The sequence below is a fragment of the Delphinapterus leucas genome, chromosome 20 (assembly GCF_059928025.1).
Source record: "Delphinapterus leucas isolate spDelLeu-1000000601 "Yukka" chromosome 20, BTC_Dleu_Yukka2, whole genome shotgun sequence".
Lineage (NCBI taxonomy): Eukaryota > Metazoa > Chordata > Mammalia > Artiodactyla > Monodontidae > Delphinapterus > Delphinapterus leucas.
The window spans coordinates 47,664,171-47,691,937 of record NC_143148.1 but is presented as its reverse complement, the minus strand read 5'-3'; the positions used below and the strand labels follow the sequence as shown (position 1 = coordinate 47,691,937).

Sequence of the window (27,767 nt, the reverse complement as noted above, 5' to 3'; positions counted from 1 at the left end):
AAGAGATGGGATGAGGGTCTGGGATTGGATGAGGTACCTGTTATCATGTGGGTCCTGGTGGTGGCCATGTGCCTCTCTGGGTGTGGGAGGAGGCTGAGGAGTTAGGCTTTTGCCTTCACATTTCAGTGCAACTGATGGGCCTGTCTTGCTCTGTAGCATCCAGCCCTTCCTGGAAACAGCACACTGGCATCTCTTCAAGGAGTATCTTTATTTAGGGTGATCATAAACATCACAGCCTCTCCTCGGAATAAACCTAATTCCTTAGGTCCCTAGATAAACCTAAGTCCTTTAAGACTGGAAGGGAGGCAGCCCATTTGCTGCAGTGTCCAAGGACAAGAGAATGACTACCCGTGCAGGAGACTGGCCTGCCCTGTCTTCCCCACCTAATTAGGAGCCAAGGGGGACCACGTTTGCTGCAGTGTCCAAGGACGAGAGAATGACTACCCATGCAGGAGACTGGCCTGCCCTGTCTTCCCCACCTAATTAGGAGCCAAGGGGGACCTACCTCACTTGGTGGGGAGAGACTGTCCCCCAAAGCACCCTGACAGGTCTGAGAATAGAGAGTGGACTGCGTCGGGGCCTTGTTTCCTGCTGCCAGCAGTGGAACAGTCTGGGCTGTGGCCACTTAGGGAATGGGCCCCAAAGTGTGATGGGCCAGGTGGGGTCACCCTGGCAGCTACAGGCGCAGCCTCTTGATGTCCTCGCTGCGGAAGTCTATGCGCAGAGCCAGCACCTGGCGTACTTCAGCAGGAGTGAGGCGCCACGTCAATGGGCCAGAGTTGGCGCCCCAGTAATCTAGGATCTCGGTCACCTACGGGGAAGAACAGAGATGAGTCAGCAAGGAGGGGCTATCTTGAGAGAAGGCCTTGGGCTCCACCAGAGGCAGAGCAGGGGTGCCCAGGAAGAAGGTGGCCTGCAGGGCTGGGTTGCTGGTGGAGACTTGGTTTTGAGGGAGTGGCAGGGATTCAAATTTTGTCTCTGCCTCTCTTCCCAGTCACCTTTCCCTGGCTAGGCCAAGGGAGCCCTACATACCCGCTCCAGATTGAGGATTGTGGCCATCTGGGAGAGCCGGGCAAACTTGTCTCGGATGGTCCAGGTGGTCACCGTGGTAAGGTAGGCAATGAGTGACCTCAGTTCCTTGTCAAACTGCAGACCGCCCAGCTGCAAGGGAACACGAGCCCAGTCACTGTTTAAGGTCTGGCCCTCTGGCCAAGCAGAACTGGCCCCCTATTTCACTCAGTGCTGGGCTGCAAGGCCAGCTGGGCCTCAGATGGTGCCTCAGCTGGCCCCACTGCCTCAGGGCAGGACTGAGCCTAGATATGCAGGGCCTGGGCAGACAGAGGGGACGAACTTGTCTTCCTTAGAGGGAAAGCAACAGAGCGGGGGGGCCTGTGCCTCCTTGACATTACCCGGTTGAAGGTGGACTTCAGCACCACTTTCTCCAACTCGACTGCGACAAGGCTGGTCATGAGGCTGGTCAGGCTGTCGTAGATGACTGGAGACAGGCTGGCCTGCAAACAGGTTAGGCATCAGCGGGAGTCCCAACTCACCCCTCTGCCTCCCAGGAGTCTTTCTCCTGTGGAAGTATTTCTATGGCCTGGGGCTCGGAAGAGCTTCCTGGGTTCCCAGCAGGAGTGTGATGAGAAGCCTCAGGCTGCTGACTGGGGCAGAGGTGGGTAATTCTATAGGCTGGTCCCAAGAGCCCCTGCTCACCTTGAACTCTGCCATTTGCTGCTCCAGATTAAGGATGAACTGTTGTACCCAAGGGTCATTGGCCTCATAGTCATTGAATTCTTCCTATTATCAGGAAGCAAGGTGGGTCACCAGGGGCGTCTCCAAGAAGGGCCATTCACCCCCACCCTTGTAGCTTATAACTCATCCAGCCTGAAATCAGCTTAAAATCAGGCTGGCAGAAACTGCTGCTGTTTCTGCATCACACTTCTGACCAGCAAACAGCCCCGGGCTGCAGCAGTGGCCCATGCAATATGGCAAAGCTCCTGGCAGTTTATCCCCTCTTGTATCTCATGTTATACAGGAATGAAAAGATTAGGCTAGAGGGGCTTCCCTGGTGGTGCGGTGGTTAAGAATCCACCTGCCAATGCAGGAGACACGGGTTTGAGCCCTGGTCTGGAAAGATCCCACATGCTGCAGAGCAACTAAGCCCGTGCACCACAACTACTGAGCCTGCGCTCTAGAGCCTGCGAGCCACAACTGCTGAACCCGTGTGCCACAGCTACTGAAGCCTGTGTGCCTAGAGCCCATGCACCGCAACAAAGAGTAGCCCCTGCTCATTGCAACTAGAGAAAGTGCATGCGCAGCAATGAAGACTCAATGCAGAGAGGGAGGGAGAGAGGGAGGGAGAGAGGGAGGGAGGGAGGGGGAGGGAGAGAGGGAGAGAGAGAGAGATCCCAAGTCTATAAGATGTGGGGCAAAAAGAGCCTCAATAAATGAGAATGCATCAGGTCAAGGCAAACTCCCTTTAGGTGTCTTTCGGAGCCCTCTGACTGCAGGAACAACCTGTTCTGGGAGGAACCACCTGTTTCTGGGACGAACCTAGCCTTTGAGCACAGGGGAAGTGGGCCTGAGAAATATGTAAGGTCTAGTCTGTTCAGACAGCTCCACTGCACTCTAGCTGTGGGCTGGGGAATGAGGGGTAATCCTGGGCTTTGTGGCCGTCCGTGGTCAGGCTGACCTCCTCGATGTTGTGGGAAACAGAGAGAAAGGTGTTGATCCAAGGCTGCACCTGCGGCTTGATGGCTGTGCTGTTTAGCTCCATCAGCCCTTCCTGTAGGACAAGGCAAAGACGCATCAGGCACAGAAGGCACATGCCTCCATCCCTTCCCTTTCTCCTGCTCTACCCATCCTTTGACTGTCAGGGCATCCTTCCAGCCATGAGGCTTTTCTGCAGGCCCTGTCTGAAGTCTAACAGAAATAATGCTAATCAAAGACTCCAGGAACAACTTGTTCCTTTCCAGATATATTCTGATTCAGGTCCAGGCCAGAGATGAGACCATGGGGTTGGTCTGTTAAACTCTAGAAAGAAGAGATTTCTGAGTGCCTTGTACTAGGCAGCACCTTCGGCTAAGGCCAAGCAGATCTCAGTACCCACATGGTTCAATTTCCTCTGAGGACCCTTCTGAGGGCTCCTGGCACTGTGGAGATTCTAGAGGACCAGAATGCCAGCTTGTCAACATGACAGCTGCACTGCTGAAAAACCTTTAGTCTTCAAGGGACTCGCACAAGTTCAGTGGCTTGCACTCTGCTCCCTCGTGCCTCGTCTTCCCCGCCTCCCGTTTCCTTATATGCATGAAGCCCATGATAAGCCAGTGACAATATTCTCAGAGCGAGACACAGGCCCAGGATTCAGGCAGCAGTTGAACCTGGGGCTTACCTGCAAGAGGTCTCGGAATTTGTTGGACACGGCAACCAAGTCAGAAAGGCAGCTGTCAAACTTGGCCTGGGCCTGCTCCCCTCCAATGCCTTGGTTGAACAGCTTGGTGCAGTCACTCTAGGGGAAAACACCCAGCCATCAGGCTTCTGAGCATGCCTGGGCCATGGGCGTGTGAGGAGGGCGAAGAGGCCAACATGAAACCAGCCATTTCTCCTATTCCAGCCTTCTCTGGGAGCAGCTCTGGCCAATCCGAGGCAAGAACCCTGGCTGGGTCTCAGGAAACCTGGATTTGATCCTGTGGCTAGTCATTTGGCTCCCACTTCTTTCTTTGTAATATGAGGTTATTGGTGTCAGGGGGTGTGAGTAAGAAACACAAATATCAGAAGTTTTTCACACCTTTAGAGTCAGGCATTCCTGGCTTCAAATCCTGGGTCAGCCATGTATTAGTTGAGCGACCTTGGTCAAGTGATTTAAAGCTTCTGAGCTTTAATTTCCTTGGCCATAAAGTGGGAACACATTCCTGCTCCCATGGTGGTTTTGAGAGTTGGATGAGACGATGCACAAAGTGCTTAGCCCAGTGCTTGGAACGTAGTAGGCACTAAGGAGACACCAGCTATTGTAATAGGATCTGCTCTGTAAATAATTTGGTCTGACTGCCCAGGGGATATTGTCATGACCACAGGTAAGATTTAAGTGTTTACTCTGTGCCAGGGCCCCAGTTTTAAGCTTTTTACTTTTATTAATTAAAGTACTTTTCTTATAGAGTAGGCACTATTATTATCCCTACTGTATAGATGAGGAAACTAAGGCACAGAGAAATTAATAACTTGCCTAAAGCCACACAGCAGTAAGTCGTGAAGCTGGGATTCAAGCTGGGAATTATGGCTCCAGGGCACCTGTTCCTAATCCCACACTAAGGTCTAGCTGCAGAGAATGCCACAGGGGGAGCTGCTTTGGGTTGGCAGAAGCTGCCTGCATTTCCTATAGCCTCCTAACAGTTGGTGCCATTTTGGCTACAGTAGGAGCAGCTGTGAGGAAGAGCTGCAAAGGGACTGATCTAGCCGGGAGAGGTCCCTGGTCCCTGTGGCAGCTCCAATACTTACTATCTTTAACTAGCCTTTTAACCTCATCTGTTAAACGGATGTCACACCACCTGACCTGCCTATCTCAAAGGACTGCTGACGGGGTTGAGAAAGAATACATGTGAAATGCAAATCTAAGGGGGAGGGGCCATTTATGGGAATTGTTTTTCCAGCTCTGTTACCCTTCTTTTCATTCACTTGGCTAATTCTGCTGGCTCAGTCCTGAATTCCTAACATTTCCCAAAAATTTACTTCAAAATCCAACAGACTAATAAACGTTAAGGAAAAAGTCTGGAATACAGTCTAACGTGCCATGACTTAAAAACAACTACCTTGTTGAACACTTATAACGTGAGAGACACTACACTGCTGGTAGTTAGTGAATATTGCTCTTATTTTATTCCATTTTAAGGCCTTTTTGGGGGTGAAGTCCTAATCTGGTCCAGTTTACACTGTAAACTCCCACCTGACTGCTCTCTCCGAGCCTCCCTCAGGAACCCTGTCAGCAACTAGGCCCTCTTCTCACGTGCTGGCTCCCGGCCTCCTCAGTCCGCCTAGCCCTAAAGCCAACACTCAGCACCAGCCTCGGCACTGAGCCCCATGCTTCTGTAGCCAAGCATCTTCCCTGGTATGAGTGTCCGCTGGGGAGGCAGGACTCTGGCTTCCCTCTTCTCCCAGAGGCAGAATTGGGGAGTGATGGAGAGCTGGGCTCTTCGTTTTCTAAAACTTAACGAAGTGATTGCTCCATGATGTTATGTATAACTACTAATACAATCATTAACTACCACTGCATGCCACTCATGTACCAGGTGCTTTATATTCTTGTTCAATTCTCACAACAAACCTGTGAGGCAGAGAGCACTACCCCTGTATACAAAAGAGGAAACTGAGGCTCAGGGAGGTTAGAGAACTTGCTTCAGGCCACACAACTGGTCAGTGGTCAAGTGGGGACTTGAACTCAGGGGTATGTGACTTCCAAGCCCAAGCAACTTCCACTGTTATATGGCCTTCCTTAAAAAAATGACAACAGGGCTTCCCTGGTGGCGCAGTGGTTGGGAGTCCGCCTGACAATGCAGGGGACACGGGTTTGTGCCCTGGTCTGGGAGGACCCCACATGCCACAGAGCGGCTGGGCCCGTGAGCCACGGCCGCTGAGCCTGTGCGTCCGGAGCCTGTGCTCCGCAACAGGAGAGGCCACAACAGTGAGAGGCCCGCGTACTGAAAAAAAAAAAAAACAAAAAACAGACAACAGCAACTGGCTCTGTATAGGGTTAAGTGAACCCTATATCATCATTTTTTTTTTTCCGGTCACGCCACGCAGCTTGCGGGGTCTTAGTTCCTTGACCAGGGATTGAACCTGCGCCGTTGGCAGTGAAAGCACAGAGCCCTAACCATTGGACCGCCAGGGAATTCCCCCCATATCATCTTAATCTCAAAATTTATAGAGGGCTTTATCACTTTTTTTTTTTTGCGGTATGCGGGCCTCTCACTGCTGTGGCCTCTCCCGTTGCAGAGCACAGGCTCCGGACGCGCAGGCTCAGTGGCCATGGCTCACGGGCCCAGCCGCTCCGCGGCATGTGGGATCTTCCCGGACCGGGGCACGAACCCATGTTCCCTGCATCGGCAGGCAGACTCTCAACCACTGTGCCACCAGGGAAGCCCGGCTTTATCACTTTTATAAAGTGCTTTCAATCCTGTTTTTTTATCGGGCCAAGCAACAAACCCAAAGCAGGGCACCATGGAGATCTGTATCTTGTTTCACAGATGAGAGAACTGAAGCTCAGGGAGTTAAGGGGTTTGTCCAAGGTCACATGCCAGGTATGTGCTGGAAGAGCTAATTTGAATTCTGATCTCCTAACTCATGGGTCAGAGCTCTCCCCATAGTTCAGAGATGTCCTGCTACCATGTCCTTCACTAATGAATCCCTTCAAATGCTCTGAAGAAGAGCTGGCTCAATGCCAGGGAATGCCATAGCTCCCACTAGGAGGAGTGCACAGGGCTCACTCTCAAAAGGAGGCCTGGGGAGGCTACAGCCACTGAAAGCTGATAGGCAATTTCCCCTGTACCTCCAGTGTCTTCTTCAAAGTGGAGATGTTTTCACTGCAGACTTCCACGTTGTTCAGGGTCACCTGGGAGACAAGGACAGAAGAATGTGACTTCCTGATCACTATTATTTGTACCCACTCCAAGGCCAGACTGGCTGACAGCTGCACTCCTGAGGCTCGGGGTGGGGGTGGGGGGCGCTAAGGACCACCCACACCAGTGTCATCAGGCAGTGGGCTCAAGTCTCGGTGGGCAGAATGGTGAACCAGGCTCGCCCTTTCTCCTGGGCTTGACACAAAGGCAGCGAAGCCATCTGACCTCAGAGGTAGTGACCCAAGGTTTCAGGTCTTTTTGTTCCATGTTTAGGCATGCAAGTCTCGGAGAAGTCCTTGGGCTCCAAACCTCCAAGCCCAGCTCGGTGATGCAACAGCTGACATTGATTAAAGAAATGCTTCCTGAGAGCCTACCACCTATGAGGCATTTTCTCATCATTAGTTCTTTGGCTCTGTTGAATACCTTCTTCAAAACAAGTATAGTTGACCCTTAAACAACGCAGGGGTTAGGAATGCGGTCGAAAATCAGCACGTAACTTAGAGTTGGCCCTCCGTATCTGCATCTGTAGATTCAACCAACTGTGAATTGTGCAATACTGCAGTATTTTACCATTGAAAAAAATCCACGTATAAGTGGACCTGTGCAGTTCAAACCTGTGTTGTTCAAGAGTCAACTGTATTATCAAGCCAGCTCACAGGTGGAAACATGACTCCTAAGAAGGTGAAATAATTCACCAAGGTCAGTCAACTTTTGATTCAGCAAATATTTAAAGTGCCCACTATGAGCCAGGCACTGTTCTAGGTACTGGGAAGAAAGCAGTTAACAGACAGAATCCATCCCCTCGCAGAGTTTACATTCCAAAAGGGAAGTCAATAAATAAGTGTCAGGTAGTGATAAATGCCATGAGGAAAAATAAAGCAGGGTAGGAGGACAGCAATTCAAAGAGTGACAGGATTAGAGCCAAGATTAGAATTTAGGTCTCCCCACTCTAGGCCAAGGGCTCCTTCCTTCATAACTCAACGGCCTTATGAGTTTGGTGCAGAAACACCAATCATAAAAAGCAGCATGTGACAAAAGTGACAATTAAGGTAAAAACTGCTATGGTCATTTAGAGGAAAGACACAATGTTTTGGTCTGAGGCATTCTAGGAAACTCCACGGTAGAGTAGGTAACTGAGTGGAACTTAAAAGGCTAGAACATAATTCTGATAGGAGAGGAGGGTGAGTACATTTCTCCACCCCCATCGGCCTCCTCTAGTCCAGTCTCCTGTTTGATATTATCTTAATGGTACTTAGGATTATCTGATATTGTCTTGTTTGTTTCTTGTTTCCCTTTCCCACTAGGATGAGAGCTCCAGAAGGCAGGGATCTAGTCTGTCTTCTCTACAGCTGTATCTCTAGCATAGCACCGTCCAAGAGAACTTTCTTGATGATGGCAGTATTCTAAATCTGAACTGTCCAGTATAGTAGCAATAGCCATGTGTTGCTACTGAGCACTTGAAATGTGGCTGGTGCAACTCAGGAGCTGGATTTTTAGTTTAAAATTAAATTTAGATAGCCACACCATACTGCGCAGTGCAGCTCAAAAACCTAGAACAGTGCCTGATATATAGAAGTTTCTCAATAAATATTTGTTGAATGACTGAATGAGTGAATGACTGTCTTCTGGAGAAAGGATAACATAAGCAAATGCAGAGTGGCATAAAATCCAAAAAGGTATTTGGGGACCAGGAGAGTCAGTGCACAGACATGTACAGGGAAATGGCAAGAGGTGGAGCTGCAGAGATGCGTGAAGTCAGACTGGGAATTGGGAGCTATGCTGTCCTGTGGACAACGGAGTGGCACTGACGATTATTTAAAGCGGGTGAATGCCGCACGAGCACAGCTCTGGTTTGGGAATACTAATTTAGAGGCCTTGTGTAGGAGAAATTAAGAGTTTGAGAAGATCACATTGCCTTTGAACTGGTGTTCTGGTGCCATGACCAGGAAGGCCGAGGTGAGGTAGGGAGGGGCTAGTATTTCAAGAGATGAGTCAGAAGCTTCAGGATTTCAGGGTGAAAGAAGAATTCCATAACTCCAGGGATTGAGATTAGGATGTCCCTCCTGTCTTCCACAAAAATACTGCCCATGTCAGTGTCCTGCAGCTAATACTGCAAGGTCATGCTGCTGACAATGCTGCTAAGACCACCTGCATGGTGGATGGATGAGACTTGAGGTCTTTCATTAGCATGCCACAGCACAAGGCTGCTAACATCGCAAGCTTCCAGAGAAATAACTGCACTGTCATGACAGCTCAAGGATGAAGGCCACAACATAAATGTTTCCAAGGCACTTGAGGGCATAAGTAAAATCTGTCATGAGGGAAAAATGGATTTGAGTTCAAAGGGTATTGATTTCAAATACCAAAAACTTTGATGTCAAAGTTTCCTTGTACTGACAGTACTTGTAAGCATGGATTCACTGGGCTTATCGCTAGCTCATGGTGAATGATACATCAGCACTGTTGGGGAATTCATCTTGACAGCCAAAGGAATCAAGGTGACATAAGAAATAGGTCCTACAGTGGGAGTGATGACATTTTAAGTACTTGGCATCAGGAAAACCAGAAAACTGTCACCAAGCATTTAGCATCACCTTTTCTTGTTGGCCTTATCTTCTGGGCCCTCAAACAATGAAGCTGTCTGAATGGGAGCAGCGAATGTGTGAACACACAGCAGCCAGCATACTGGGGACTCGTGGAGCCAAGGGATGGAAAATAGGACTAGAGTGACAGGATGGATCACATTCTGGAGGCCTTCAACAAACTGTCAGGCAAAGATGTCTAGTTTTGATATGGTAGGTAGCAAGGAGTCATTTCTGAGCAGAGAAATGAAAGAATGAAAATAAGTTCTATAAAAAATGAAATAGAAAGCAAACAAAATGAAAAATTTAAGTCAGTTCATGATCATATGAAGTTGGTTGCCAGAAATTTTGGCAAAGTTCTCCAAAGGTACTATATTTCAGAGGCAATAGTTTCTTGGAGTTCATCCCCTTTTTTGGCATCAACCATGACATCCTAAAAAGATAGAACCCATGCTCAGGGAAGATATTTTCAATGACAAGGAGAAAGTAAGGTTTCCTAAATAGACTTCATTGGATCTGTCTGAGGACTAGTTACTGCGGGCTCCCCTGCATAGGGGCAAAGTAGATATTAGCATGTTTAGGCTTCTGTCTCTGAAAGCAACATCTTAACTCTTTTGGTATTATAGGCCCCTTTAAGAATGATAAAAGCTAAGGACCTTGCTTCTAGAAAAAAAAAGTGTATACATTTTTGCATCCTACCCCCGGGTGTTCAGAGACCCCATCTGTGGACTGTTGACTGAGAGCTCTGCTGTTGGATGTTTCCGTCAGGTCTCTGAACCCCAGGAGCCAAGCAGACTCAGAGCCTGGCCAGTGTGGGGGTGGAGCAGAATGACCTCTGACGGCGCTGTACCCACACACGAAAAGACACCATGTGCCAGAAACGCCTGATCACAGGCCCAGGGCTCATCTGCATTCTTTCTGGCTCATCACAAATTGGTTGTTACCCTGTATAAATCCCTTCTTCCTTCCACGATTCTCCTTCCCCAGCTGTCACACAATGGTAAGACTGCCGTTCTGTGTAGCAGGACTTTAAGAAGGTCACCTTTCTGAGGAAGCTGAGAGCCTGAGAAGTACGCTAGAAAAGCAGTTTGGTAGGCCTAACGGGTCAGCCCCAACCCATGTTGTAGGATGTCCTCAGGGAAGTAGTCTGGGGGCCTGGCACAGATGTAATCCAAGCTTGATACTCAGTGGAGCCCCTCAGCAGCTGGGTAGTGCTCTTGGGAATAAGCGCTGGGGAGAGCTGAGGCGCCTAGCCTTCCAGGCAGGGAACAGTGCAGTGCATGTCCTGGCTCGGGCTGCTCTGAAATAGGTCCCTGGGTAAGAAATGGTTTCACAACCTTCTAGGAGGAGCTTTCCTTAAAGGAGGAGTTTTCCTTGTATATAGACACTGGAGGAAAAGCCTCCAGTTGAAGGCTTGTTATACTGTGGCTTAGAGGTCACAGTTCAACCCCTTGAGATAAATTGAGCAGCTCCCAACCTGTGGGGCTACCTACCAGGAAGGACAGCTTGGCCTCGTCAGTGCTCTCGATGCCTTTAGTGTCAAATTTGCCCTGCTGGAGGCTGCTATGCATGATGTTCACGGCACTTGTCACCCCACGCTGGATGTCCTGAAAGGTGGTGGCTGGGAAGCCCATCCGCAGCTTGTTACACAGAACGTCCCTGGGGGGAAGATTGGCATATGAGGATTGACAGCACTCAACCTGGCCTCCAGTTCAGCATCACCAAAGGGCTCACTATCCTGACCCAGAAGCATAAGTTGCTCTTTCCAGGGAATAACCAATCCATGAGATCACCACACGAGACGCTTAGCGGCCAGGGTATGAGAGGCCAACCCCCTCTCAAAGGCACTGATATGAAAGAATACAGAGGAGACTGGCCAACTCTTTACTCCCTATGAGGCTTTCACTTAACGCCACTGAGCTCCAAAATACTCAAGAGAAGGCAGTACAGCTTAGTGAAAGGCAGTACTGTGTAAGAGTTGAGAGAATAGGTTTTGAATGTCACACTCTACTCCATATTCTACCATTTATGAGATGTGTGATCTCCCTGAGTCTGTTTCCTCATTTACAAAAGAGAGCTAATGGTTCCTACCTCATAGGGTCGCTATTAGGACCGAACAGGAGCAGGAAGTTAGCACAGTGCCTGGTCTGTAGCAGTGATAATTATCATTGTTAAAATTACAACTACTGCCCTCATCTGAGCTGCCTGGTCTCTTTCCTAGGTCTGAGGACCAATAACTCCTCCAATCCAGTCCAGGGAACACAGTTTTGGCCTATAACATATCTGGTTGCTGTACAACTGCCTGGAGTCAAGGATGTTGTGCTACGGATGGGAGCTTATATCCTGTATAGAACTGAACTACAATCATAAGGAAAAAAAGGAAGAAACAAAATGGGCCTCAGGAAGCAACCACAACTAGGACCTTTTTGCCTCCTAGAAAGCAGAAAGGGTGTTAACTGTACCTGAAGTCAGACTCCAGCTCTGTGGTGGCGAGGTTGATCATGGCACAGAGACAGTCGATGCTGGAGCTAGACAGAGCCCGCCCAATGCACTTCTTAACAATGTAGAAGACATCATCCACCATGCTGGATGTCAACTGGCCCTTCTCATAGGTGTCCAGAGCCACAGCCTACAAAAAAGGCAAAGCACCCAATGAGGGCCCCAGTTCTGTATGTCACGGTTCTAGATGGTTCTGGAACAGGCCCTGGCTCTGCTCCCTTTTCTGTACCTTGTCCGTGTTTTTCCCAACATAGCTTATTCTGGTCACAGCTTGGTGTGGTTCTTCCTTGCCAAAATAGCTCACTTCCCTACTGATCACCACGTTAGGAAATTTAAGTATTTAGGGCGTTTGCCTTGGGAACATCTGTTACGTAGGTTGTAAGACACCAGGCAAGGCCCTTCTTTCCCAAGGCTCCTCACTCACATACCTCCAGAGAGGCAGGGAACAGGTAGGTTCCCTGAGGAGCTGAGGTGTTCTTTTGTGATCCTTGGGAAAGAAGTCCCAGTTGGGTCCACAAAGAGCCTGATCACTCCAAAGATGCCCTCTAACTATTCAAAGCAGTACACTCAGTCTGCATGCAAGGGTATTCTCAAAGCAGGACCAAGAACTATGACATGCCTCGGCCTTTCCCTTCAGCCTGGCTTCTTGGACAGGAAGCCCCAATTCCCAGGGATGTGTGCTCTCTCCTACCTTGTTGACAGTCTCCCTCATGAAGTATTCCTCCATGGTAATATACAGACCAATTAGCTCCTGCATGGTGCAGCTCAGTAGGCAGTTATTGAGGAGTTTGTCCAGGGACTTCTGGTGCTCTAGGAGACAGCCAAGAAAGGAATACTCACTCTTCTTCCCCAAGGGAAATGGATCATTTTTTTCAGGTCCCTTTCTAATCTCTGTTCCAAATCTGTACATGATTTACATGGTTATAATCACAGTACCAATAAAATTTTGTATTCTGCTTAAATATTATATCACAAATATTTCAATGTTTCTACATGGCTTAGTTCTTCTTTTTAGCTTACTTATTTTTAATGGCTGTGATATCTTATCATGTAGATGGTCTGTTTTTAGACACCTGGGTTATTTCCAAACATTTTGCCATTATTAGAGATAACTGAAAATCATAATCATTGGAGATTTTAGTTAATGTTATTGTACAAAGAAGTTTTTACTTCTTTTCCATTATTTCCTTAGAATTAACTGGTAAGACTCAAAAGACGTAAGCTTCCAAAGCCAAAAATATATTGGGTACAGACCATTTCATTCTCTAACCAGTGCTATCCAACAGAATTTTCTGTGATGATGGAGATGTTCTATATCTATTGTCTAATATAGTACCACTATTAAGTACTTGAAATGTGCTTAATACGATAGAGGAACTGAATTTTAAATTTTATTTACTTTTAATTAAATGGCTTGTGGCTTCTGTATTAAACAGTGCAACTCTGAACATACATGGTTATTATTAAAACAGCAATAAGCACAAAACTCTAAATGAGCATGAATCCTCCTTTTAACACCAATTCAGGGAATTCCCTGGTGATTCAGTGGTTAGGACTCCGTGCTTCCACTTCAGGGGGCATGAGTTCTATCCCTGGTCGGGGAACTAAGATCCCGCAAGTCACGCAGCGTGGCAAAAAAAAAAAAAAAACCCACCTGGGTCATATAAATAATTCCCTTGCCGTGTATTATTGATACAAGCCATGCAGAATGCCACAGATGTTGGGTCAGTTTCAGGTCTCCAGTTCAGGGAATCCTGCCTATACTCAACCAGTAGGAATTAGATGGTCTTCTTAAAAACGTGGAGAGTCAATTTGTCCATGAAATAGGACCACGGCACACCTTTTTATTCAACATATTTATCCCTTCCAAAATTGCGACTGGAGGAACTGGGAGACTGAGGGAGGGAGTGAAAGGCTTTCTTTATAACACGTACTCTTTTTATATACTCTTTATACTACATATTCTTTTCTCAATATTATACCTCAGTACTCCATTGAGGTATAATTTATATACCATAAAATTCATCCACTGTACATGTACAATTCAATGATTTTTTTTTAGTAGTTCTATAGAGTTTTGTAACAATAGCCACAATCCAGTTTTAGAATATTTCTATCACTCCTTTAAGTTCCCTCATGAAATTATGTATATTTTTTTGTTCTACCTACCTATCTATCTTGTGCACATATCACCTACTTAAACACCAATCCCTAAATCTGAGCTGGTGAGGAAGCACAGTGTGGGGAAAAGAGCAGAGGAAAATCATTGAACCACTCTTGCCTTTAGCTTTCCTCATCTGTAAAATGATTAGATGGCCTCAAAGAGCCAGTCCATTCTAAAATCTGGGAAGTCTAGATTTCCTCCTGGGAGTCAATTTGTCCACAGACCCCCCCCACAGACTAATAAGCCCCAATTATTTCCTTATTAAAAGATCTGTGACTTAAGTATTACAAAACAGAGCCAACTATACCCCAACCCATCCCAGAGAACATGGGAAATGCCTTTACCTTGTTTTACTTCTTCTGAGGCCATGGAGTCGCCCACCTCAAAATCTGAGCTGATTCTTTTCCTGAGGAAGCGTAAGTACAGCTCACTGCGGGCATTCATCAGGGTGACCTCAGTCAGGATAGGATCCAGTTCCCTGAGACACATGGAGCAGAAAGAATAAGCAGGACACTGGATTCCTTCAGATATAAGAGCTACAAGGAAAACATAGTCCCAAACTCCCCTTCCCCCTGGGCCCAGAAGGGTCAGCTCTGCCCGATGGACCTCCTGGCTCTGCTGGTCCAATTATAATCAGAGACAGCTGTCAACCACATATCCCATTTGCATGTTTCACCTGAACTATTCACCCCCTAAAATCCTGCCAGGGCTAAACAAGAGATTGGGAGACGTATTTTTGTTAGTGGTTTAAAATGATCTATTAGTAAAAATTATCGATGCTTCATGGGAAAGAAATCACACCTCCCTAAGTCCTCATGTAGCTGTGCTGGGATTTTTTAGGGTACGTCCTTAAACTGTGTCTCACACCCATTCATCTATCCAGATGAATAGCCAAAACAATCTTGGAAAAGTAAGGACTTGGAAGACTCACACTTTGCAGTTTTAAAACTTACTACAAAGCTACAGGAAACAAGACAGTGTGGTTTTACTGGCATAAGAATAGACATACAGATTAACTAACAGTCCAGAAATCTTGACGTTTATGGTCAACAGATTTCCAACCAGAATGCTAAGACAATTCAATGAACAAAGAGTAGTCTTCTCAACAATTGTGCTGGGATAACAAATATCCACATTACCAAGAATGAAGTTGATCCCCTCCCTCACATTATAGAAAAAATTAACTCATTTTCCACACTGAAGTCCAAGAAATCTTTTCAAAACATAAATCTGGTCATACCATAATCATATGATTTCCATAGCTCTTAGGATACAAGACACTGAATGGCCTGACTTTAACAACCTCACCAGGTTCATCTCATAGCAGGCTCTTGCCAACTCTCTGCACTTCAGCTATACTGGCCTTCTTTGGGTTTTTCAAATACACAGGGTCTTTGCACGTGCTTTCCCTGCTCTACGTGTTACACATTTCACCTCTTATTCCTATTTACTCTTTCTGTGCTGCACGGCATGCAGGATCTTAGGGATGGAACCCAACCAGGGATGGAACCCCTGCCCTCTGCATTGGGAGCATGGAGTCTTAACCACTGCGCCACCAGGGGGTCCCCCTATTTACTCTTAAAGTCTCATATCTAAGGTCATTTCCTCACGATTTTTTTTCTTGAACTTCATCAGCTTAGGTTACATCCCTTTATTACATGCTTTCCTGTACTCTATGCTCAGTATGTTGTAATGGTTAACAGCACCAACTCTAGACTCAGACTGCTTGGATTCTATTCCTGGCTCTGCCACTTTCTAGTTGAACAACCTTGGGCAAGTCACTTAACCTCTCCAGGCTTCAGTTTCCTCATCTGTAAAAAGTGTTTATGGATTAAATCAGTGATCTTAACTGGGGGCGACTTTACCTCCTGGGGTAAATTCGGCAATGTCTGGTGATATCACGCTACCAGCATCTAGTGGGTTGACGCCAGGGATGCTGCTAAACATTTTACAATGCACAGGTAGTTCTCCACAACAAAAAAATTACCCAGCCAAAATGCCAATAGTATGGAAGCTGAGAAACCCTAGATTAAATGATTTAATATTGGTTAAGTGTTTAGAACAAAGGCTGGCAGACAGTACACACTATATACACATTAGCTATTATTGTCTACTTTATAGACCATAAATGCCACAAAGAAAGAATTATGTCTGTTTTGTTCACTTTGCTTTCTGACATATCCCCAGTACCAAGGACCAGTGCCTGGCACGTAATATGTATACAGTAAAAATTTACTGATTGAATGAATACACTTTTATGTTTGGCATTTCTTTTAATAAGCATATGTTACTTTTATTAGAAAAAAGTAGAAGTTAAAAATTTTAGGATAGTAGTTACTTTTGGGGGAGGAGGGTCACTTTGGGGAGTTCAAAAGTATTGGTAACGATCTAGCATTCTTTACAAAACACAAATATGTTGTACATATGCTTTTGTTTGTATGCTATATTCCATTAAAAAAAAGAGTCATAGGGCTTCCCTGGTGGCGCAGTGGTTGAGAGTCCGCCTGCCGATGCAGGGGACACGGGTTTGCGCCTCGGTCCAGGAAGATCCCACATGCCGCGGAGCGGCTGGGCCCGTGAGCCATGGCCGCTGAGCCTGCGCGTCCGGAGCCTGTGCTCCGCAACGGGAGAGGCCACAGCAGTGAGAGGCCCGCGTACCGCAAAAAAATAAAAAAAGAGTCATAGATAAAGTATTTTTAAAACATAAACCACACTGTAAGAGAGCAGTCTCTGAATGATACTTGATTACCAATTCAAACTCCTATGGGCTGAAGAAAAGCGCATTACCTTGGTTCTATTTTTTCTGATGTAGAGTTTCTCATCAAGTTGCTCTGGACATGCCGGAACTGCAACATACCACAGAAATGAGAATGCTCTTCCCCTCCCTCCTTCTTTCTGCCCCTCGCTGGTCACTCCAAACTTCTGGCATAAGTATGTTTAGGTTTAGTTTGTTTAACAGACAAGCCAAAAGTAGGCTCTCAGGATGAGGAGCCAAAGACTTCCTTGTGATTTATAACGCTAACATTCACCTCTGTTATCGCACTTAAAAGTGATGCTAGTGCTGTTCCAATGGACTACTGTCTAGAGTCTCCCAGAGTTCTAGAAATAAAATTGTATGGGGCTACTCCTATTTCTAAGTCCTACTCCTACTTTATCTGCTCAAAGGAATGGAGAAACAAAGTTCTAAAAAAGCAAATGTTACACCTTTAGCACTTAAGGAATGAAGGAGAAATTTGAGACAAATTACTTAACACTGAATAGGACCTTAAGAAGTAAAATTCCATTAAATCACTAGAAGGCACTGTTGTACATTTTGTGATAGAGAAGTGGTCTAACGTTTCTGTTGTGTTCCTTTTAGGAAGCCCTTTCTATTTCCTTCTCAGTCATGTACTGAGGCCATCATTAACTTGACAACACCTCAAGTCCAAAGTAGCTGGTGAGAGGCAAGAAGCAGGCCAGTCTGCATTTGCCATTTTTCTCCTAGCTGCACCTTTTTTCACTCCCCTCCCTAATTTATTCTATTCAGCGTTGCTCGCTAATGCTGCTACTAAACCACCTATAAGCCTCCCCTGCTCACCTGCTGGTGGTAGTCCCTCTGCTTGATGAACTTGTCTACCACCTTCTCCACCTGTCTGTCACATTCCACCTGCAGATATTTTATCAGCGTATAAAGTCTCCCTGGGCCATAATAGGTTTCCACTATTGGTTGATGGGTCTCTACAATTCGGGCAATCCCTAGAAGGGAAAACGTGAGAGGGTTGTATTCCAAATATTCTTCCCACAAGATAAACTCCTTTCTTCCATCCAGGACTGACCTGGGGTCTAATTCAACCCTTTTTGGCTGTTTTACTTCCCCAAATGAACACAAATTGTACTCGTCAGTGCCAGGAGTTGCTAAGCAAATCTGTCTATTAAATATGCACAGTGCTTAGTAAACCAGCAGGCATTTGATAAATTATACTCATAGTTTCTACAGGAGCATCTTTGGAAATAAGCATCACTCTTCCCAGTCATTTATTTTGGGGTTAAATTCACTCTTAGAGTTTGGGTCTCGAGGACTAGGGAGAATCAAAACATCTGAGAGACGCTAACTAATCTTTGCTAATGAGGTACTGAATTGGGAAGTTAATTCTCCAATAAGTCAACACATAGCAAACCATAGGATTAAATTAAAGGCATCAGGCTAGCAAGGAGAAAAGAAAAGCTAGTGATGCAGGTGTTATAAGTGTCTCCAGTCTCCCGAGAGTGGAAACAGGGCTTGCCTTCAAACAGAAGAGTGAGTGTATCTGCAAAGATGACTGCAGCTCTTCGATCACTCATGTCTGTCCCTAGAACCAACAGTAGATTCTCCTCAGCTTTACTGGCCACCTGAAAAAGTAGAAAATCCACACATTTTTTTTTAAAGGTTAACTGCTCATATTTCTGTTTTGAACATATATACGCACATATATGCACAAGAGAATGCTAAAGTTATTTTTTCAACTTTTTTTTTTAAATTTTATTTTTGGCTGTGTTGGGTCTTTGCTGCTACGTGCAGGCTTTTTCTAGTTGCGGCGAGTGGGGGCTACTCTTCGTTGCATTGTGCGGGCTTCTCATTGTGGTGGCTTCTCTTGTTGAGGAGCATGGGCTCTAGGTGCGTGGGCTTCAGTAGTTGTGGCACGCAGGTTTTAGAGCATGCAGGCTTCAGTAGTTGTGGCTCGTGGGCTCTAGAGTGCAGGCTGAGTAGTTGTGGCGCACGGGCTTAATTGCTCCGCGTCATGTGGGATCTTCCCAGACCAGGGATGGAACCTGTGTTCCCTGCATTGGCAGGCGGATACTTAACCACTGTGCCACCCAGGAAGTCCCCACATATATTTCTTAGACCAAAGGCTAGCTTCAGTTTTCCAAAAAGACCTCCCATTGGCTTTCTTTTTCCCTTGATGCTTGAAAGCCTAGGCAGCACACAGGAACATCCCTTGGGGGCTCTGGGTTGTCCAGGCCTCAGGGAAGACAAAGAACTTAACACAGTTAACTCTTCTTCCATTCAGAGGTATAAATAAAGCTTTCCTTTTCTTTGATAACATCTACAGTCATTAAACTGGGGAGAGAGTCCCAAGTTTCAATAATTGTTTCAAAGTATAACTCAAAGTTATTATTAATGGTGCTTCGTTGAGCAGGGGAAGGAATCTGGGTACTTGGAAGGGATTTTTAAGGGATTAACAGTAGAAACCATTTCCAGGTTTCAGATGGCAAAGTACTGATTAAAAAAAAAAAATACTGATATAAGAGTACCAAAGGGACTTCCCTGGTGGTGCAGTGGTTAAGAATCCGCCTGCCAGTGCAGGGGACACAGGTTCGATCCCTGTTTGGGGAAGATCCCACGTGCCGCGGAGCAACTAGGCCCTTGTGCCACAACTACTGAGCTTGCGCTCTAGAGCCCATGAGCCACAACTACTGAGCCCACGTGCCACAACTACTGAAGCCTGCGCGCCTAGAGCCCATGCTCTGCAGCAAAAGAAGCCACCACAATGAGAAGCCTGCGCACCGCAATGAAGAGTAGCTCCCACTCGCTACAACTAGGGAAAGCCCATGTGCAGCAATGAAGACCCAACGTAGCCAAAAATAAATTTAAAAAGAAAAAGTCCCATAAAGCAGTTATATTTTATTTTTAGTTTATTTTTAGAATGGGTAAAACATACTTAAACATTCAAAAGAAACAAAGGAGTGTCTGGTGAAAAGTAGTTCATCTTACCTATGTCTCTTGGTCTCCTAAGTCTCCTCTTGAGAGGCGACCACTGTTAACCATTCCAAAGATATCCTATGTTTATATAAGCATACATTTTTACTGCCACTCCCTTCATTTTAAACATGAATAATAGCATACTGTTATTTAACTTAACCAACCACATGTTAGAGAGTAAAATGTGTCAGCACATATGGAACTGTCTCATTTTTCTTAATGGCAAAATAATGTTCCATTATATAGAATTGAGGGGGTGGGGACACGATGCACTGTGACATATAGTTAAATAACAACAACCCTGTGCACATATGCCTACTGATGTTTGTTTCTGTCCATCTAAGGATGGGCTGGGCGGAGGCGAGCTGAGACTAACTGAAGCCTGTTTCTTTTTCAGTTTTAATCTTAAGTGACCTCACCTGCTTCATCTCAATTTTTGAGACGTAAGCCTGGGCTCCCCCCTCACCACCAAGTCTTATTTTGAGACTCAAGCTTGGTTATGAAGTCTTAAAACCACTAACCAACTTCTCTGAATGCTCTTAAAAGGAGCCAGTCCCTGGTTGACAGCCTGGAAAGGGTGATTCAGCTTGTCAGAGAGTCTGCATTTTAATTTTTCTATACTTTCACTTGGTCTGTTGGAAATAAATGTACAGCAGCAGATGTCCAGACCATGCCTGATACACAGTAGACTGGAAATAGGTAAGTGTTGAATGAATGTATGCATCCAGTCCTGCCAGGATACAGCAGAAAAGGGAAGTCAAATCCAGAGGTAAAAAAGTATCCACAGAAAATGTATCCATCCAGTGCCCCAATCTGCAGGTGGAGAACTGTACATTATCCTGTCAAGCAATCAGGAGTCATACCTGCTTGCAAAGGTATTCTGAGAACTTGCTTAGTCCCTCCTCATGCAAACCCAGCAGTGGGAAGATCTTGAAGAAGCGCTCCACCTGGGGCAGATCCCCTTCCTTAGTGGCAATGGCAAACTTCTCTGTGACAATGGCTTTGAGACGCTGCTCAGCTTCCTGCAGCAACTTCAGGTTGGCATCAATCATGCTGCCTGCACAATGGGGAGAAAATGAGAATTAAGGTAAAGAATGGTACTATGTCAGGTATATGCCACCTGGTCTGCACATTCCAAAAATATGTAATGAGCACTTAGTGTGTGTAAGATGCTGTACTAACAATATGGATGATTAAGAGAAGGGCTTCCCGGGCTTCCCTGGTGGCGCAGTGGTTGAGAGTCCGCCTGCCGATGCAGGGGACACGGGTTCGTGCCCCGGTCCAGGAAGATCCCACATGCCACGGACTGGCTAGGCCCGTGAGCCATGGCCGCTGAGCCTGTGCGTCCGGAGCCTGTGCTCTGCAACGGGAGAGGCCACAACAGTGAGAAGCCCGCGTGTCGCAAAAAACAAAAAAAATTAAAAAAATTAAAAAAGAGAAGGGCTTCCCTGGTGGCGCAGTGGTTGAGAGTCTGCCTGCCAATGCAGGGGACATGGGTTCGTGTCCCGGTCTGGGAGGATCCCGTATGCCGCGGAGCGGCTGGGCCCGTGAGCCATGGCCACTGAGCCTGCGCGTCCGGAGCCTGTGGTCCGCAATGGGAGAGGCCACAACAGTGAGAGGCCCGTGTACCGCAAAAAAAAAAAAAGAGATGAATCAGCCATGATCCTATTGTCAGAGAAGTTACAATTAACTGAACAAAATAAGATTTGTGTGCAGATAACTGTAATAAAATTCAGTGTATGGTAAGTATCATAAGAAAGGTGCCACAGTCACATATCTGGTTGAAGTAATCAGAAAAGCCTTCCTAGAGATGATATTCCATCTCTCAAAGACGGGCAGGATTTTGATACCTGAGCAGGGGGAACATACATTCCAGGCAAGGGGAATGAAATGAGCAAAGGATTAGAAACAGAAAGATGCAGAGTGTTGCAGATAGTACATATCCTGGTATATAGAGGAGCTCAATAAATGTGTGCACAATGGATGGACGCATAACTGAATGGCATGAAATAAGGCTAGAAAGACAGAGTGGGTTGAGATCACAGAAGGCCCAGAATACCAAGCTAAAAATTTAATTTTAAATTAAAAAATATATATATTTATTTATTTGGCTGCACTGGGTCTTAGTTGTGGCATGCGGGATCTGGTTCCCTGACCAGGGATCAACCCCAGGCCCCCTGTATTGGGAGCATGCAGTGTTATCCACTGGACCACCAGGGAAGTCCCTAATTTAAATTTTATAAGCAGGCAACATGGTCAAGTGTAAAGAACCCACAGGTAGTAGGTCTGGATTCAGTTTTCTTTTCCGTAAAGTAGGAACAACAACCTCTGCCTCGTGATGGTCTAGGACCTACACGGGGTCTAGTACCAGACAAGGAAATTTCCTAACAGATGTCCTTTTGCTGGTTGAGACTGCCTAGTTCAGATTACAGATGCTTGCACCTAAACTAGAAATTACAGATGTTTAAACTACATTACAGATGCTTGTAACTAAACTACAAATCATCAGTTTGGGATGCCAACCTTCTTTGCCCTGTCGGCTGAGCTCGATGACTGACTTGTCCAAGCACAAGTAGCGATGAATGTGGGCTGCAGCCTGCTCATAATCTTCATTTCTCAAAGCAGTCTGAACTCCATCCATGCAGAACTTCAGGTCCAAGATGTCATCGGCTCTCTGAATGGCCTGATAGAGGCGATTCTGCAAAAAGACCTGGTGGTTAGAAACAATGTCCTATTCTTTCAAATATCTCTCTCCAGAAGGTAGAGTTTCAGGGGCTGAATGTGATTAACCAGACGTCCTTTTCAGCTTTCACTGGTAAACTAAAAAGCACCACCACTACCACTCACAAAACTTGTTGACGATGGTCAATACTACTGATGGGTATCACACAATTTTATTTACTTGATTGACCAGGTCATTTATTTTAATGGAAGTAGGAACGGGAATAATCCATATTTATATTTGGCTTATACTGTTTAATTTATAACACAATCAAAATGTATTTGACTTTTTGGGGACATGATATTGTAAACCAGGTAATAAAATATGCAAAATACATGAAAAGTATTTTTGTTTTATTTATTTACTTTTCATATATCTTTATCAGTATTTCATTCTTTTTGTAAAATTTTTATTGGAGTATAGTTGATTTACAATGTCCTTACAATGTTTTTTTTTTGGCTGCATTGGGTCTTCGTTGCTGCATGCAGGCTTTCTCTAGTTGCAGTGAGCGGGGGGTGGGGGGGGCTCTAGGGTTCACAAGGTCTAGAGCACGGGCTCAGTAGTTGTGGCACATGGGCTCAGTAGCTGTGGCTCGCGGGCTCTAGAGCGCAGGCTCAGTAGTTGTGGCGCACGGGCTTAGTTGCTCTGCGGCATGTGGGATCTGCCCAGACCAGGGGTCGAACCCGTGTCCCCTGTATTGGCAGGTGGATTCTTTTTTTTTACATTTATTTTATTTATTTTTGGCTGCATTGGGTCTTCGTTGCTGTGTGTGGGCTTTCTCTGGTTGTGGCGAGCAGGGGCTATTCTTCGTTGTGGTGTGCAGGCTTCTCATTGCGGTGGCTTCTCTTGTTGCGGAGCACAGGCTCTAGGCGCGCAGGCTTCAGTAGTTGTGGCACGTGGGCTTCAGTAGTTGTGGCTCGTGGGCTCTAGAGCACAGGTTCAGTAGTTGTGGCGCACAGGCTTAAGTTGCTCTGTGACATGTGGGATCTTCCAGGACCAGGGCTCGAACTCATGTCCCCTGCATTGGCAGGCGGATTCTTAACCACTGCGCCACCAGGGAAGCCCTGGCAGATGGATTCTTAACCACTGCACCACCAGAGAAGTCCAGTATTTTTGTTTTAAAGAAGACATTTAAGAAAACTTTAATATGTGAGTTGGTAGCTGTGTGGCTATAACGTTTTATGGTAAATTATTTTGGCAGAATCTGAACAAATAGATAGGGAATTGTTATGCTATTTGACAGGGGCAATCTGAGGCTGGGACTGACTTGTTCAAGAACCCAGATCCTGTGCTTGTGTTCAATACAGCAGCTACGAACCACCTGTGGCTAATGAGTGCTTGAAATGTGACTAGTCCGTGGGGAATATCCTGGTGGTCTAGTGGTTAGGATTTGGCGCTTTCACTGCTGTGGTCCAGGTTTAATTCCCGGTTGGGAACTAAGATCCCACAAGCTGTGTGGCACGGCCAAAAAAAATAAAATAAAAATAAAAACTTAAAAAAAAAAGAGGTATAAATGTGGCAATAAACTGTATCTTAAAAAAATAAAAAAAAAGACAAGAGATGTGACCAGTCCAAATGAAGATGTATACGAGTAAAATACATACTGGATTTCAAAGACTTAGCACAAAATAAGGTAAAATATCTCACTGATACCGTTTCATAGTATTTCCGATATAATGGGTTAAACAAATGTTATTTTTAAATTGTTAAAATTATATTCACCCATTTCTGTTTTGCTTTTTAAAAACGGTCACTGGGAAATTTTACATCACATGTGGGGTTCATATTAGATTTCTTTTCCAATCTGAATGACTTTTATTTCATTTTCTTACCTAACTGCCCTGGCTAGAACCTCCAGTACAATGTTAAAGAGTGGCAGCAAGAGCTAACATCCTTGTTTGGTTCCTGAACTTGGGGGGAAGCACCTAGTCTTTCACCAATAAGTATATTAGCTGTGGGATTTTCACAGACGCCCTTTATCAGGTTGAGGAAGTCTCTTCTGTTCCAAGTCTGTTGAGTATTTTTATCAAAAGGGGTGCTGGATTTTGTCAAATACTTTTTTTGAGTCTATGAGATGATCATATGGTTGTTTTTTTTTTAATTTTACCTATTTTTATTTTTGGCTGCACTGGGTGTTTGTTGCTGCGCGCGGGCTTTTCTCTACTTGAGGCGAGCAGGGGTTACTCTTCCTTGTGGTGCACGGGCTTCTCACTGCAGTGGCTTCTCTTGTTACGGGGCATGGGCTCTAGGCACGCGGGCTCAGTAGTTGTGGCACATGGGCTTAGTTGCTCCGCGGCAACTAAGGGATCTTACTGGACTAGAGCTCGAACCCGTGTCCCCTGCATTGGCAGGCGGATTCTTAACCTCTGTGCCACCAGGAAAGCCCGATCTTATGGTTTTTGTCCTTTATTCTATTGATATGATATGTTACATTCATTGATTTTCAGAGGCTAAACCAACCTTGCATGCCTGGGATAAATCCCACTTGGTCACAGTATAGTCTTTTTTTTCATATACTTTGCTGGATTTGATTTGCTAGTGTTTTTGAGGATTTGTATGCTTATATTCATAACAGCTATTGGTCTGGAGTTTTTTTGTGAGACCTTCGTCTGGTTTTGGTATCCTGCATTAGGTTTCTATTGGATGGTGCTACTCTAATTTCTAACGTGGTAGCTTCTCTACTGCCCTCTACTAACTCAAATATCAAAAGCTCAACGGGATTACCTTGGCCAGGTCAAGCTGACGGACTTTGCTGGACACATTCTCAGCTAGGTTGCAGGTAAAGGTGATCATTCCAGCTAGCTGCTTTGCATCTCCTTCAATCAACTGCAGGTTGGGACTGGAGACACACATTGTCAGCACACATATCCATAGGAGTAGACAGTAGAAGAGATGGAAAAATTTTTTTTGCAGATGGAGACTACGTCTTCTACTTCTTTTGTACCTCCCTACAACTCTTAGCTCTGTTCATTCTATTCACAGCTTTTTCTCAAGAGTGTTTTAGTGAAAACTCAGGCCTATACTTAATAATAAATTAATTTCAATAACTATTAAAGACACCCCTAAATAAGTACTGCCAAAGAACCTATTTAGATTCCCCCAAGTGTTAAGTGAGCATAAAATGCACTAATCAACCATCTAAGAGGATGATGAAATCAAAGAGCAATTTTTATGACTAGAAAATATACAAAATATGTAAAAACAGGGGTTCTCAAACTTGAGCCATATGTCAGAACCACCTGGTATGCACATTAAGCTGGAGAGTCTAGGGCCCCACCCCCAGAGTTTCTGGTATAATAGGTTTGCGGTGAGGTCCCAAAATTTGCTTTTCTAACAAGTTTCCAAATGTTGATACTTGCTGGTCCAAGGACACTTTGAGAACAGCTTAACTATACCCTTAGGTAAACACTTTACCTGGAGGTAATGCTCCTTTTCAATTCAAACTCAACTTGCATTGTATTAACAGAATGTTAGGAAAAATAATAACTTATCCAGTGGACCCTAATGGAATTAACAATAGGTCTTGCTGAGATGAAGACTCACCCCATCCGGTGGAGAGTGACCATTTTACTTTCAATGGTGTTTTGCTGCTCTAAAAGAGCATCCAGCTCTCTCTCCACCACTTTCTGAAACACAGAGAAACAACCTGTCATTAGCATGATCAGAAGGAACCTTAAGAGTTATCTAATCCAACCACTTAGCTGAAGGGTAAATCCCATTTCAAATGTCTTCTTTCCTCTCACTAAGCTCCTCTAGGACTTTAACAAACAATACTTCATTTCTGCACTTACCATATTACATAGTAATTGTTACCTTATGTGTATCTTATTCCGTCTAGGAGATGAACACAACAAAGGGCGTACATAAACTTTTATTCAATTTCATTAGCATAGTGCCTAACACAGGAAGGCATTTAAAATATAAAGGCTCAAATAAACAAATGAAACTTCTAGAGTGGCAGTTATAAAAAGTTTCTTCTAGTGTACAGTCAGTAGCCAGAAGCGATAAATATAATTCTCTCTCAGCCAAGGCATTTATTGCACTACCTTAACTAATGTAACCTTCTTATGCTTGAGTTTCTTCATCTGTAAACTAGGGACAGTAATATATACCCCATACGACTGTTGTGTGAGCCAAACAAGAAAACACATATAAAGTGCTTAACATAGCATGTCGCGTATGGCTCAACAAAAGACATAAGTATCAGCTATATGTTTCTACTGAAATAGTCCAGTAGGATCCAGAGGAAAACATGCCCTTGACAGTCATCAAATACAAATACAAAACTAATATTGTTTGTTCTGTTTGTAAGACTGACTTAATTTTTCCCCCCATTCATTGAATGCAAGCTTAGTACTGAACTTTATAAAGCACATCTTGCTGAAAAACGTATTAGAAGCTGCTAGAGTTGGTATAAGTTAATATTATATTTGAAAATTCTCAAGATATCAATGACGACCTCTGCTCCAGTATGAAATTGCCTTTTGTGCTCAACCTTAATAATAGTTTGGTTTAGGAAACAGCTACTAAACTTTTAGATTAGAGTTTAGATCTTTCTTCTGACTGGCAAGGAGCCCAAATGGCATTCAAAATTGTATTGACATCATCAAGTCGCACGGAAAAGTAAAGCAGCCTGCAAGGAATGAATCTTCGACAGAATATAGCCCACGCCCTTCATTTGACACCACGCAGGGGCACAAGAGATGAAGTGACTTGTCCAAGATTAGAACAGTTGTGCCTGAGTCTTAAAATCTCAAGCTTCTATAAAGCCCTGCATTTAACTGAAACACTAAAATTACACCCCCAAATTCATTCCCCACAGGAGGAAATCTTAAAACGCATCAAGGTTATTTGCAATGATTTCTCGCTTAAATGAGATAATGGGGTAAAAGGATTTCATAATTTTTAAAATTGCTAAGCCGTTGCAAGAGAGCCTTTACTCTTATTTTGAAAAGCAAGCGAGTCGGCGTATACCCTCAAGTCTAACTTCACTCTGGCGGAGAAACCTAGAGATTAAGGGCCAGGGAAATCAACGGGGGAGGGGGGGGCAGATCCCCTAGATGACAGGAAAACATGCTTGGGGGCATGAGACCGAGTAAACAGAGAAGTCAGGTCGCCCCAACTACACTCAACTACACGCTTGCTTCTCGAGTAGGTGCTTTTTTGTTTCCTCGGCAAGAAGAGACCTTCCCACAGCCTGAATTTCCCAAGACTGACGGCTCCTAAGCCCACTGCCCCTGCATCCTCTTGGAAAAAGAAGCTCAGCCCCCCACCTCCTCGCCGCAGAGCCGTTGATACACAGCTTCCAGCTCCTGCAGCTCGGTCAGGGAGCGAATGAGCTCACTGGAGATTCCCGAACAGCTGCCTCCTCCCACGCCGTCAGGCGGCGGAGGCACCCCTAACAGCCTCTGAGCGGAATCGAGGTCTGCCATCTTGGTCCCCATTCCTCGCTTCCGGCCCCGCGAGGACCCCC

General features: G+C 45.4%; 1 protein-coding gene across 2 annotated transcripts; it reads right to left on the bottom strand.

Annotated features, from left to right (window-relative positions):
- Positions 1-191: 191 nt before the first annotated feature.
- Positions 192-27,767, bottom strand: COG4 (component of oligomeric golgi complex 4). 2 transcript variants are annotated; one of them, XM_022583226.2, is made up of 19 exons: positions 27,568-27,767; positions 25,838-25,920; positions 25,019-25,133; positions 22,096-22,270; positions 20,436-20,629; positions 18,116-18,221; positions 17,431-17,588; positions 16,641-16,699; positions 14,198-14,331; positions 12,381-12,499; positions 11,653-11,819; positions 10,684-10,849; positions 6,539-6,601; positions 3,392-3,508; positions 2,693-2,785; positions 1,714-1,797; positions 1,410-1,511; positions 1,033-1,161; positions 192-811 (listed from the first exon to the last, which is right to left on the bottom strand). In XM_022583226.2, exons 1-19 carry the CDS (start codon positions 27,736-27,738, stop codon positions 677-679), a joined length of 2,370 nt encoding a protein of 789 aa, XP_022438934.1. In that variant the 5' UTR covers positions 27,739-27,767; the 3' UTR covers positions 192-676. The 2 variants fall into 2 exon arrangements, with proteins under 2 accessions (XP_022438934.1, XP_022438935.2); XM_022583227.2 differs by lacking the exons at positions 22,096-22,270; positions 25,019-25,133; positions 25,838-25,920; positions 27,568-27,767 and adding an exon at positions 20,755-20,943.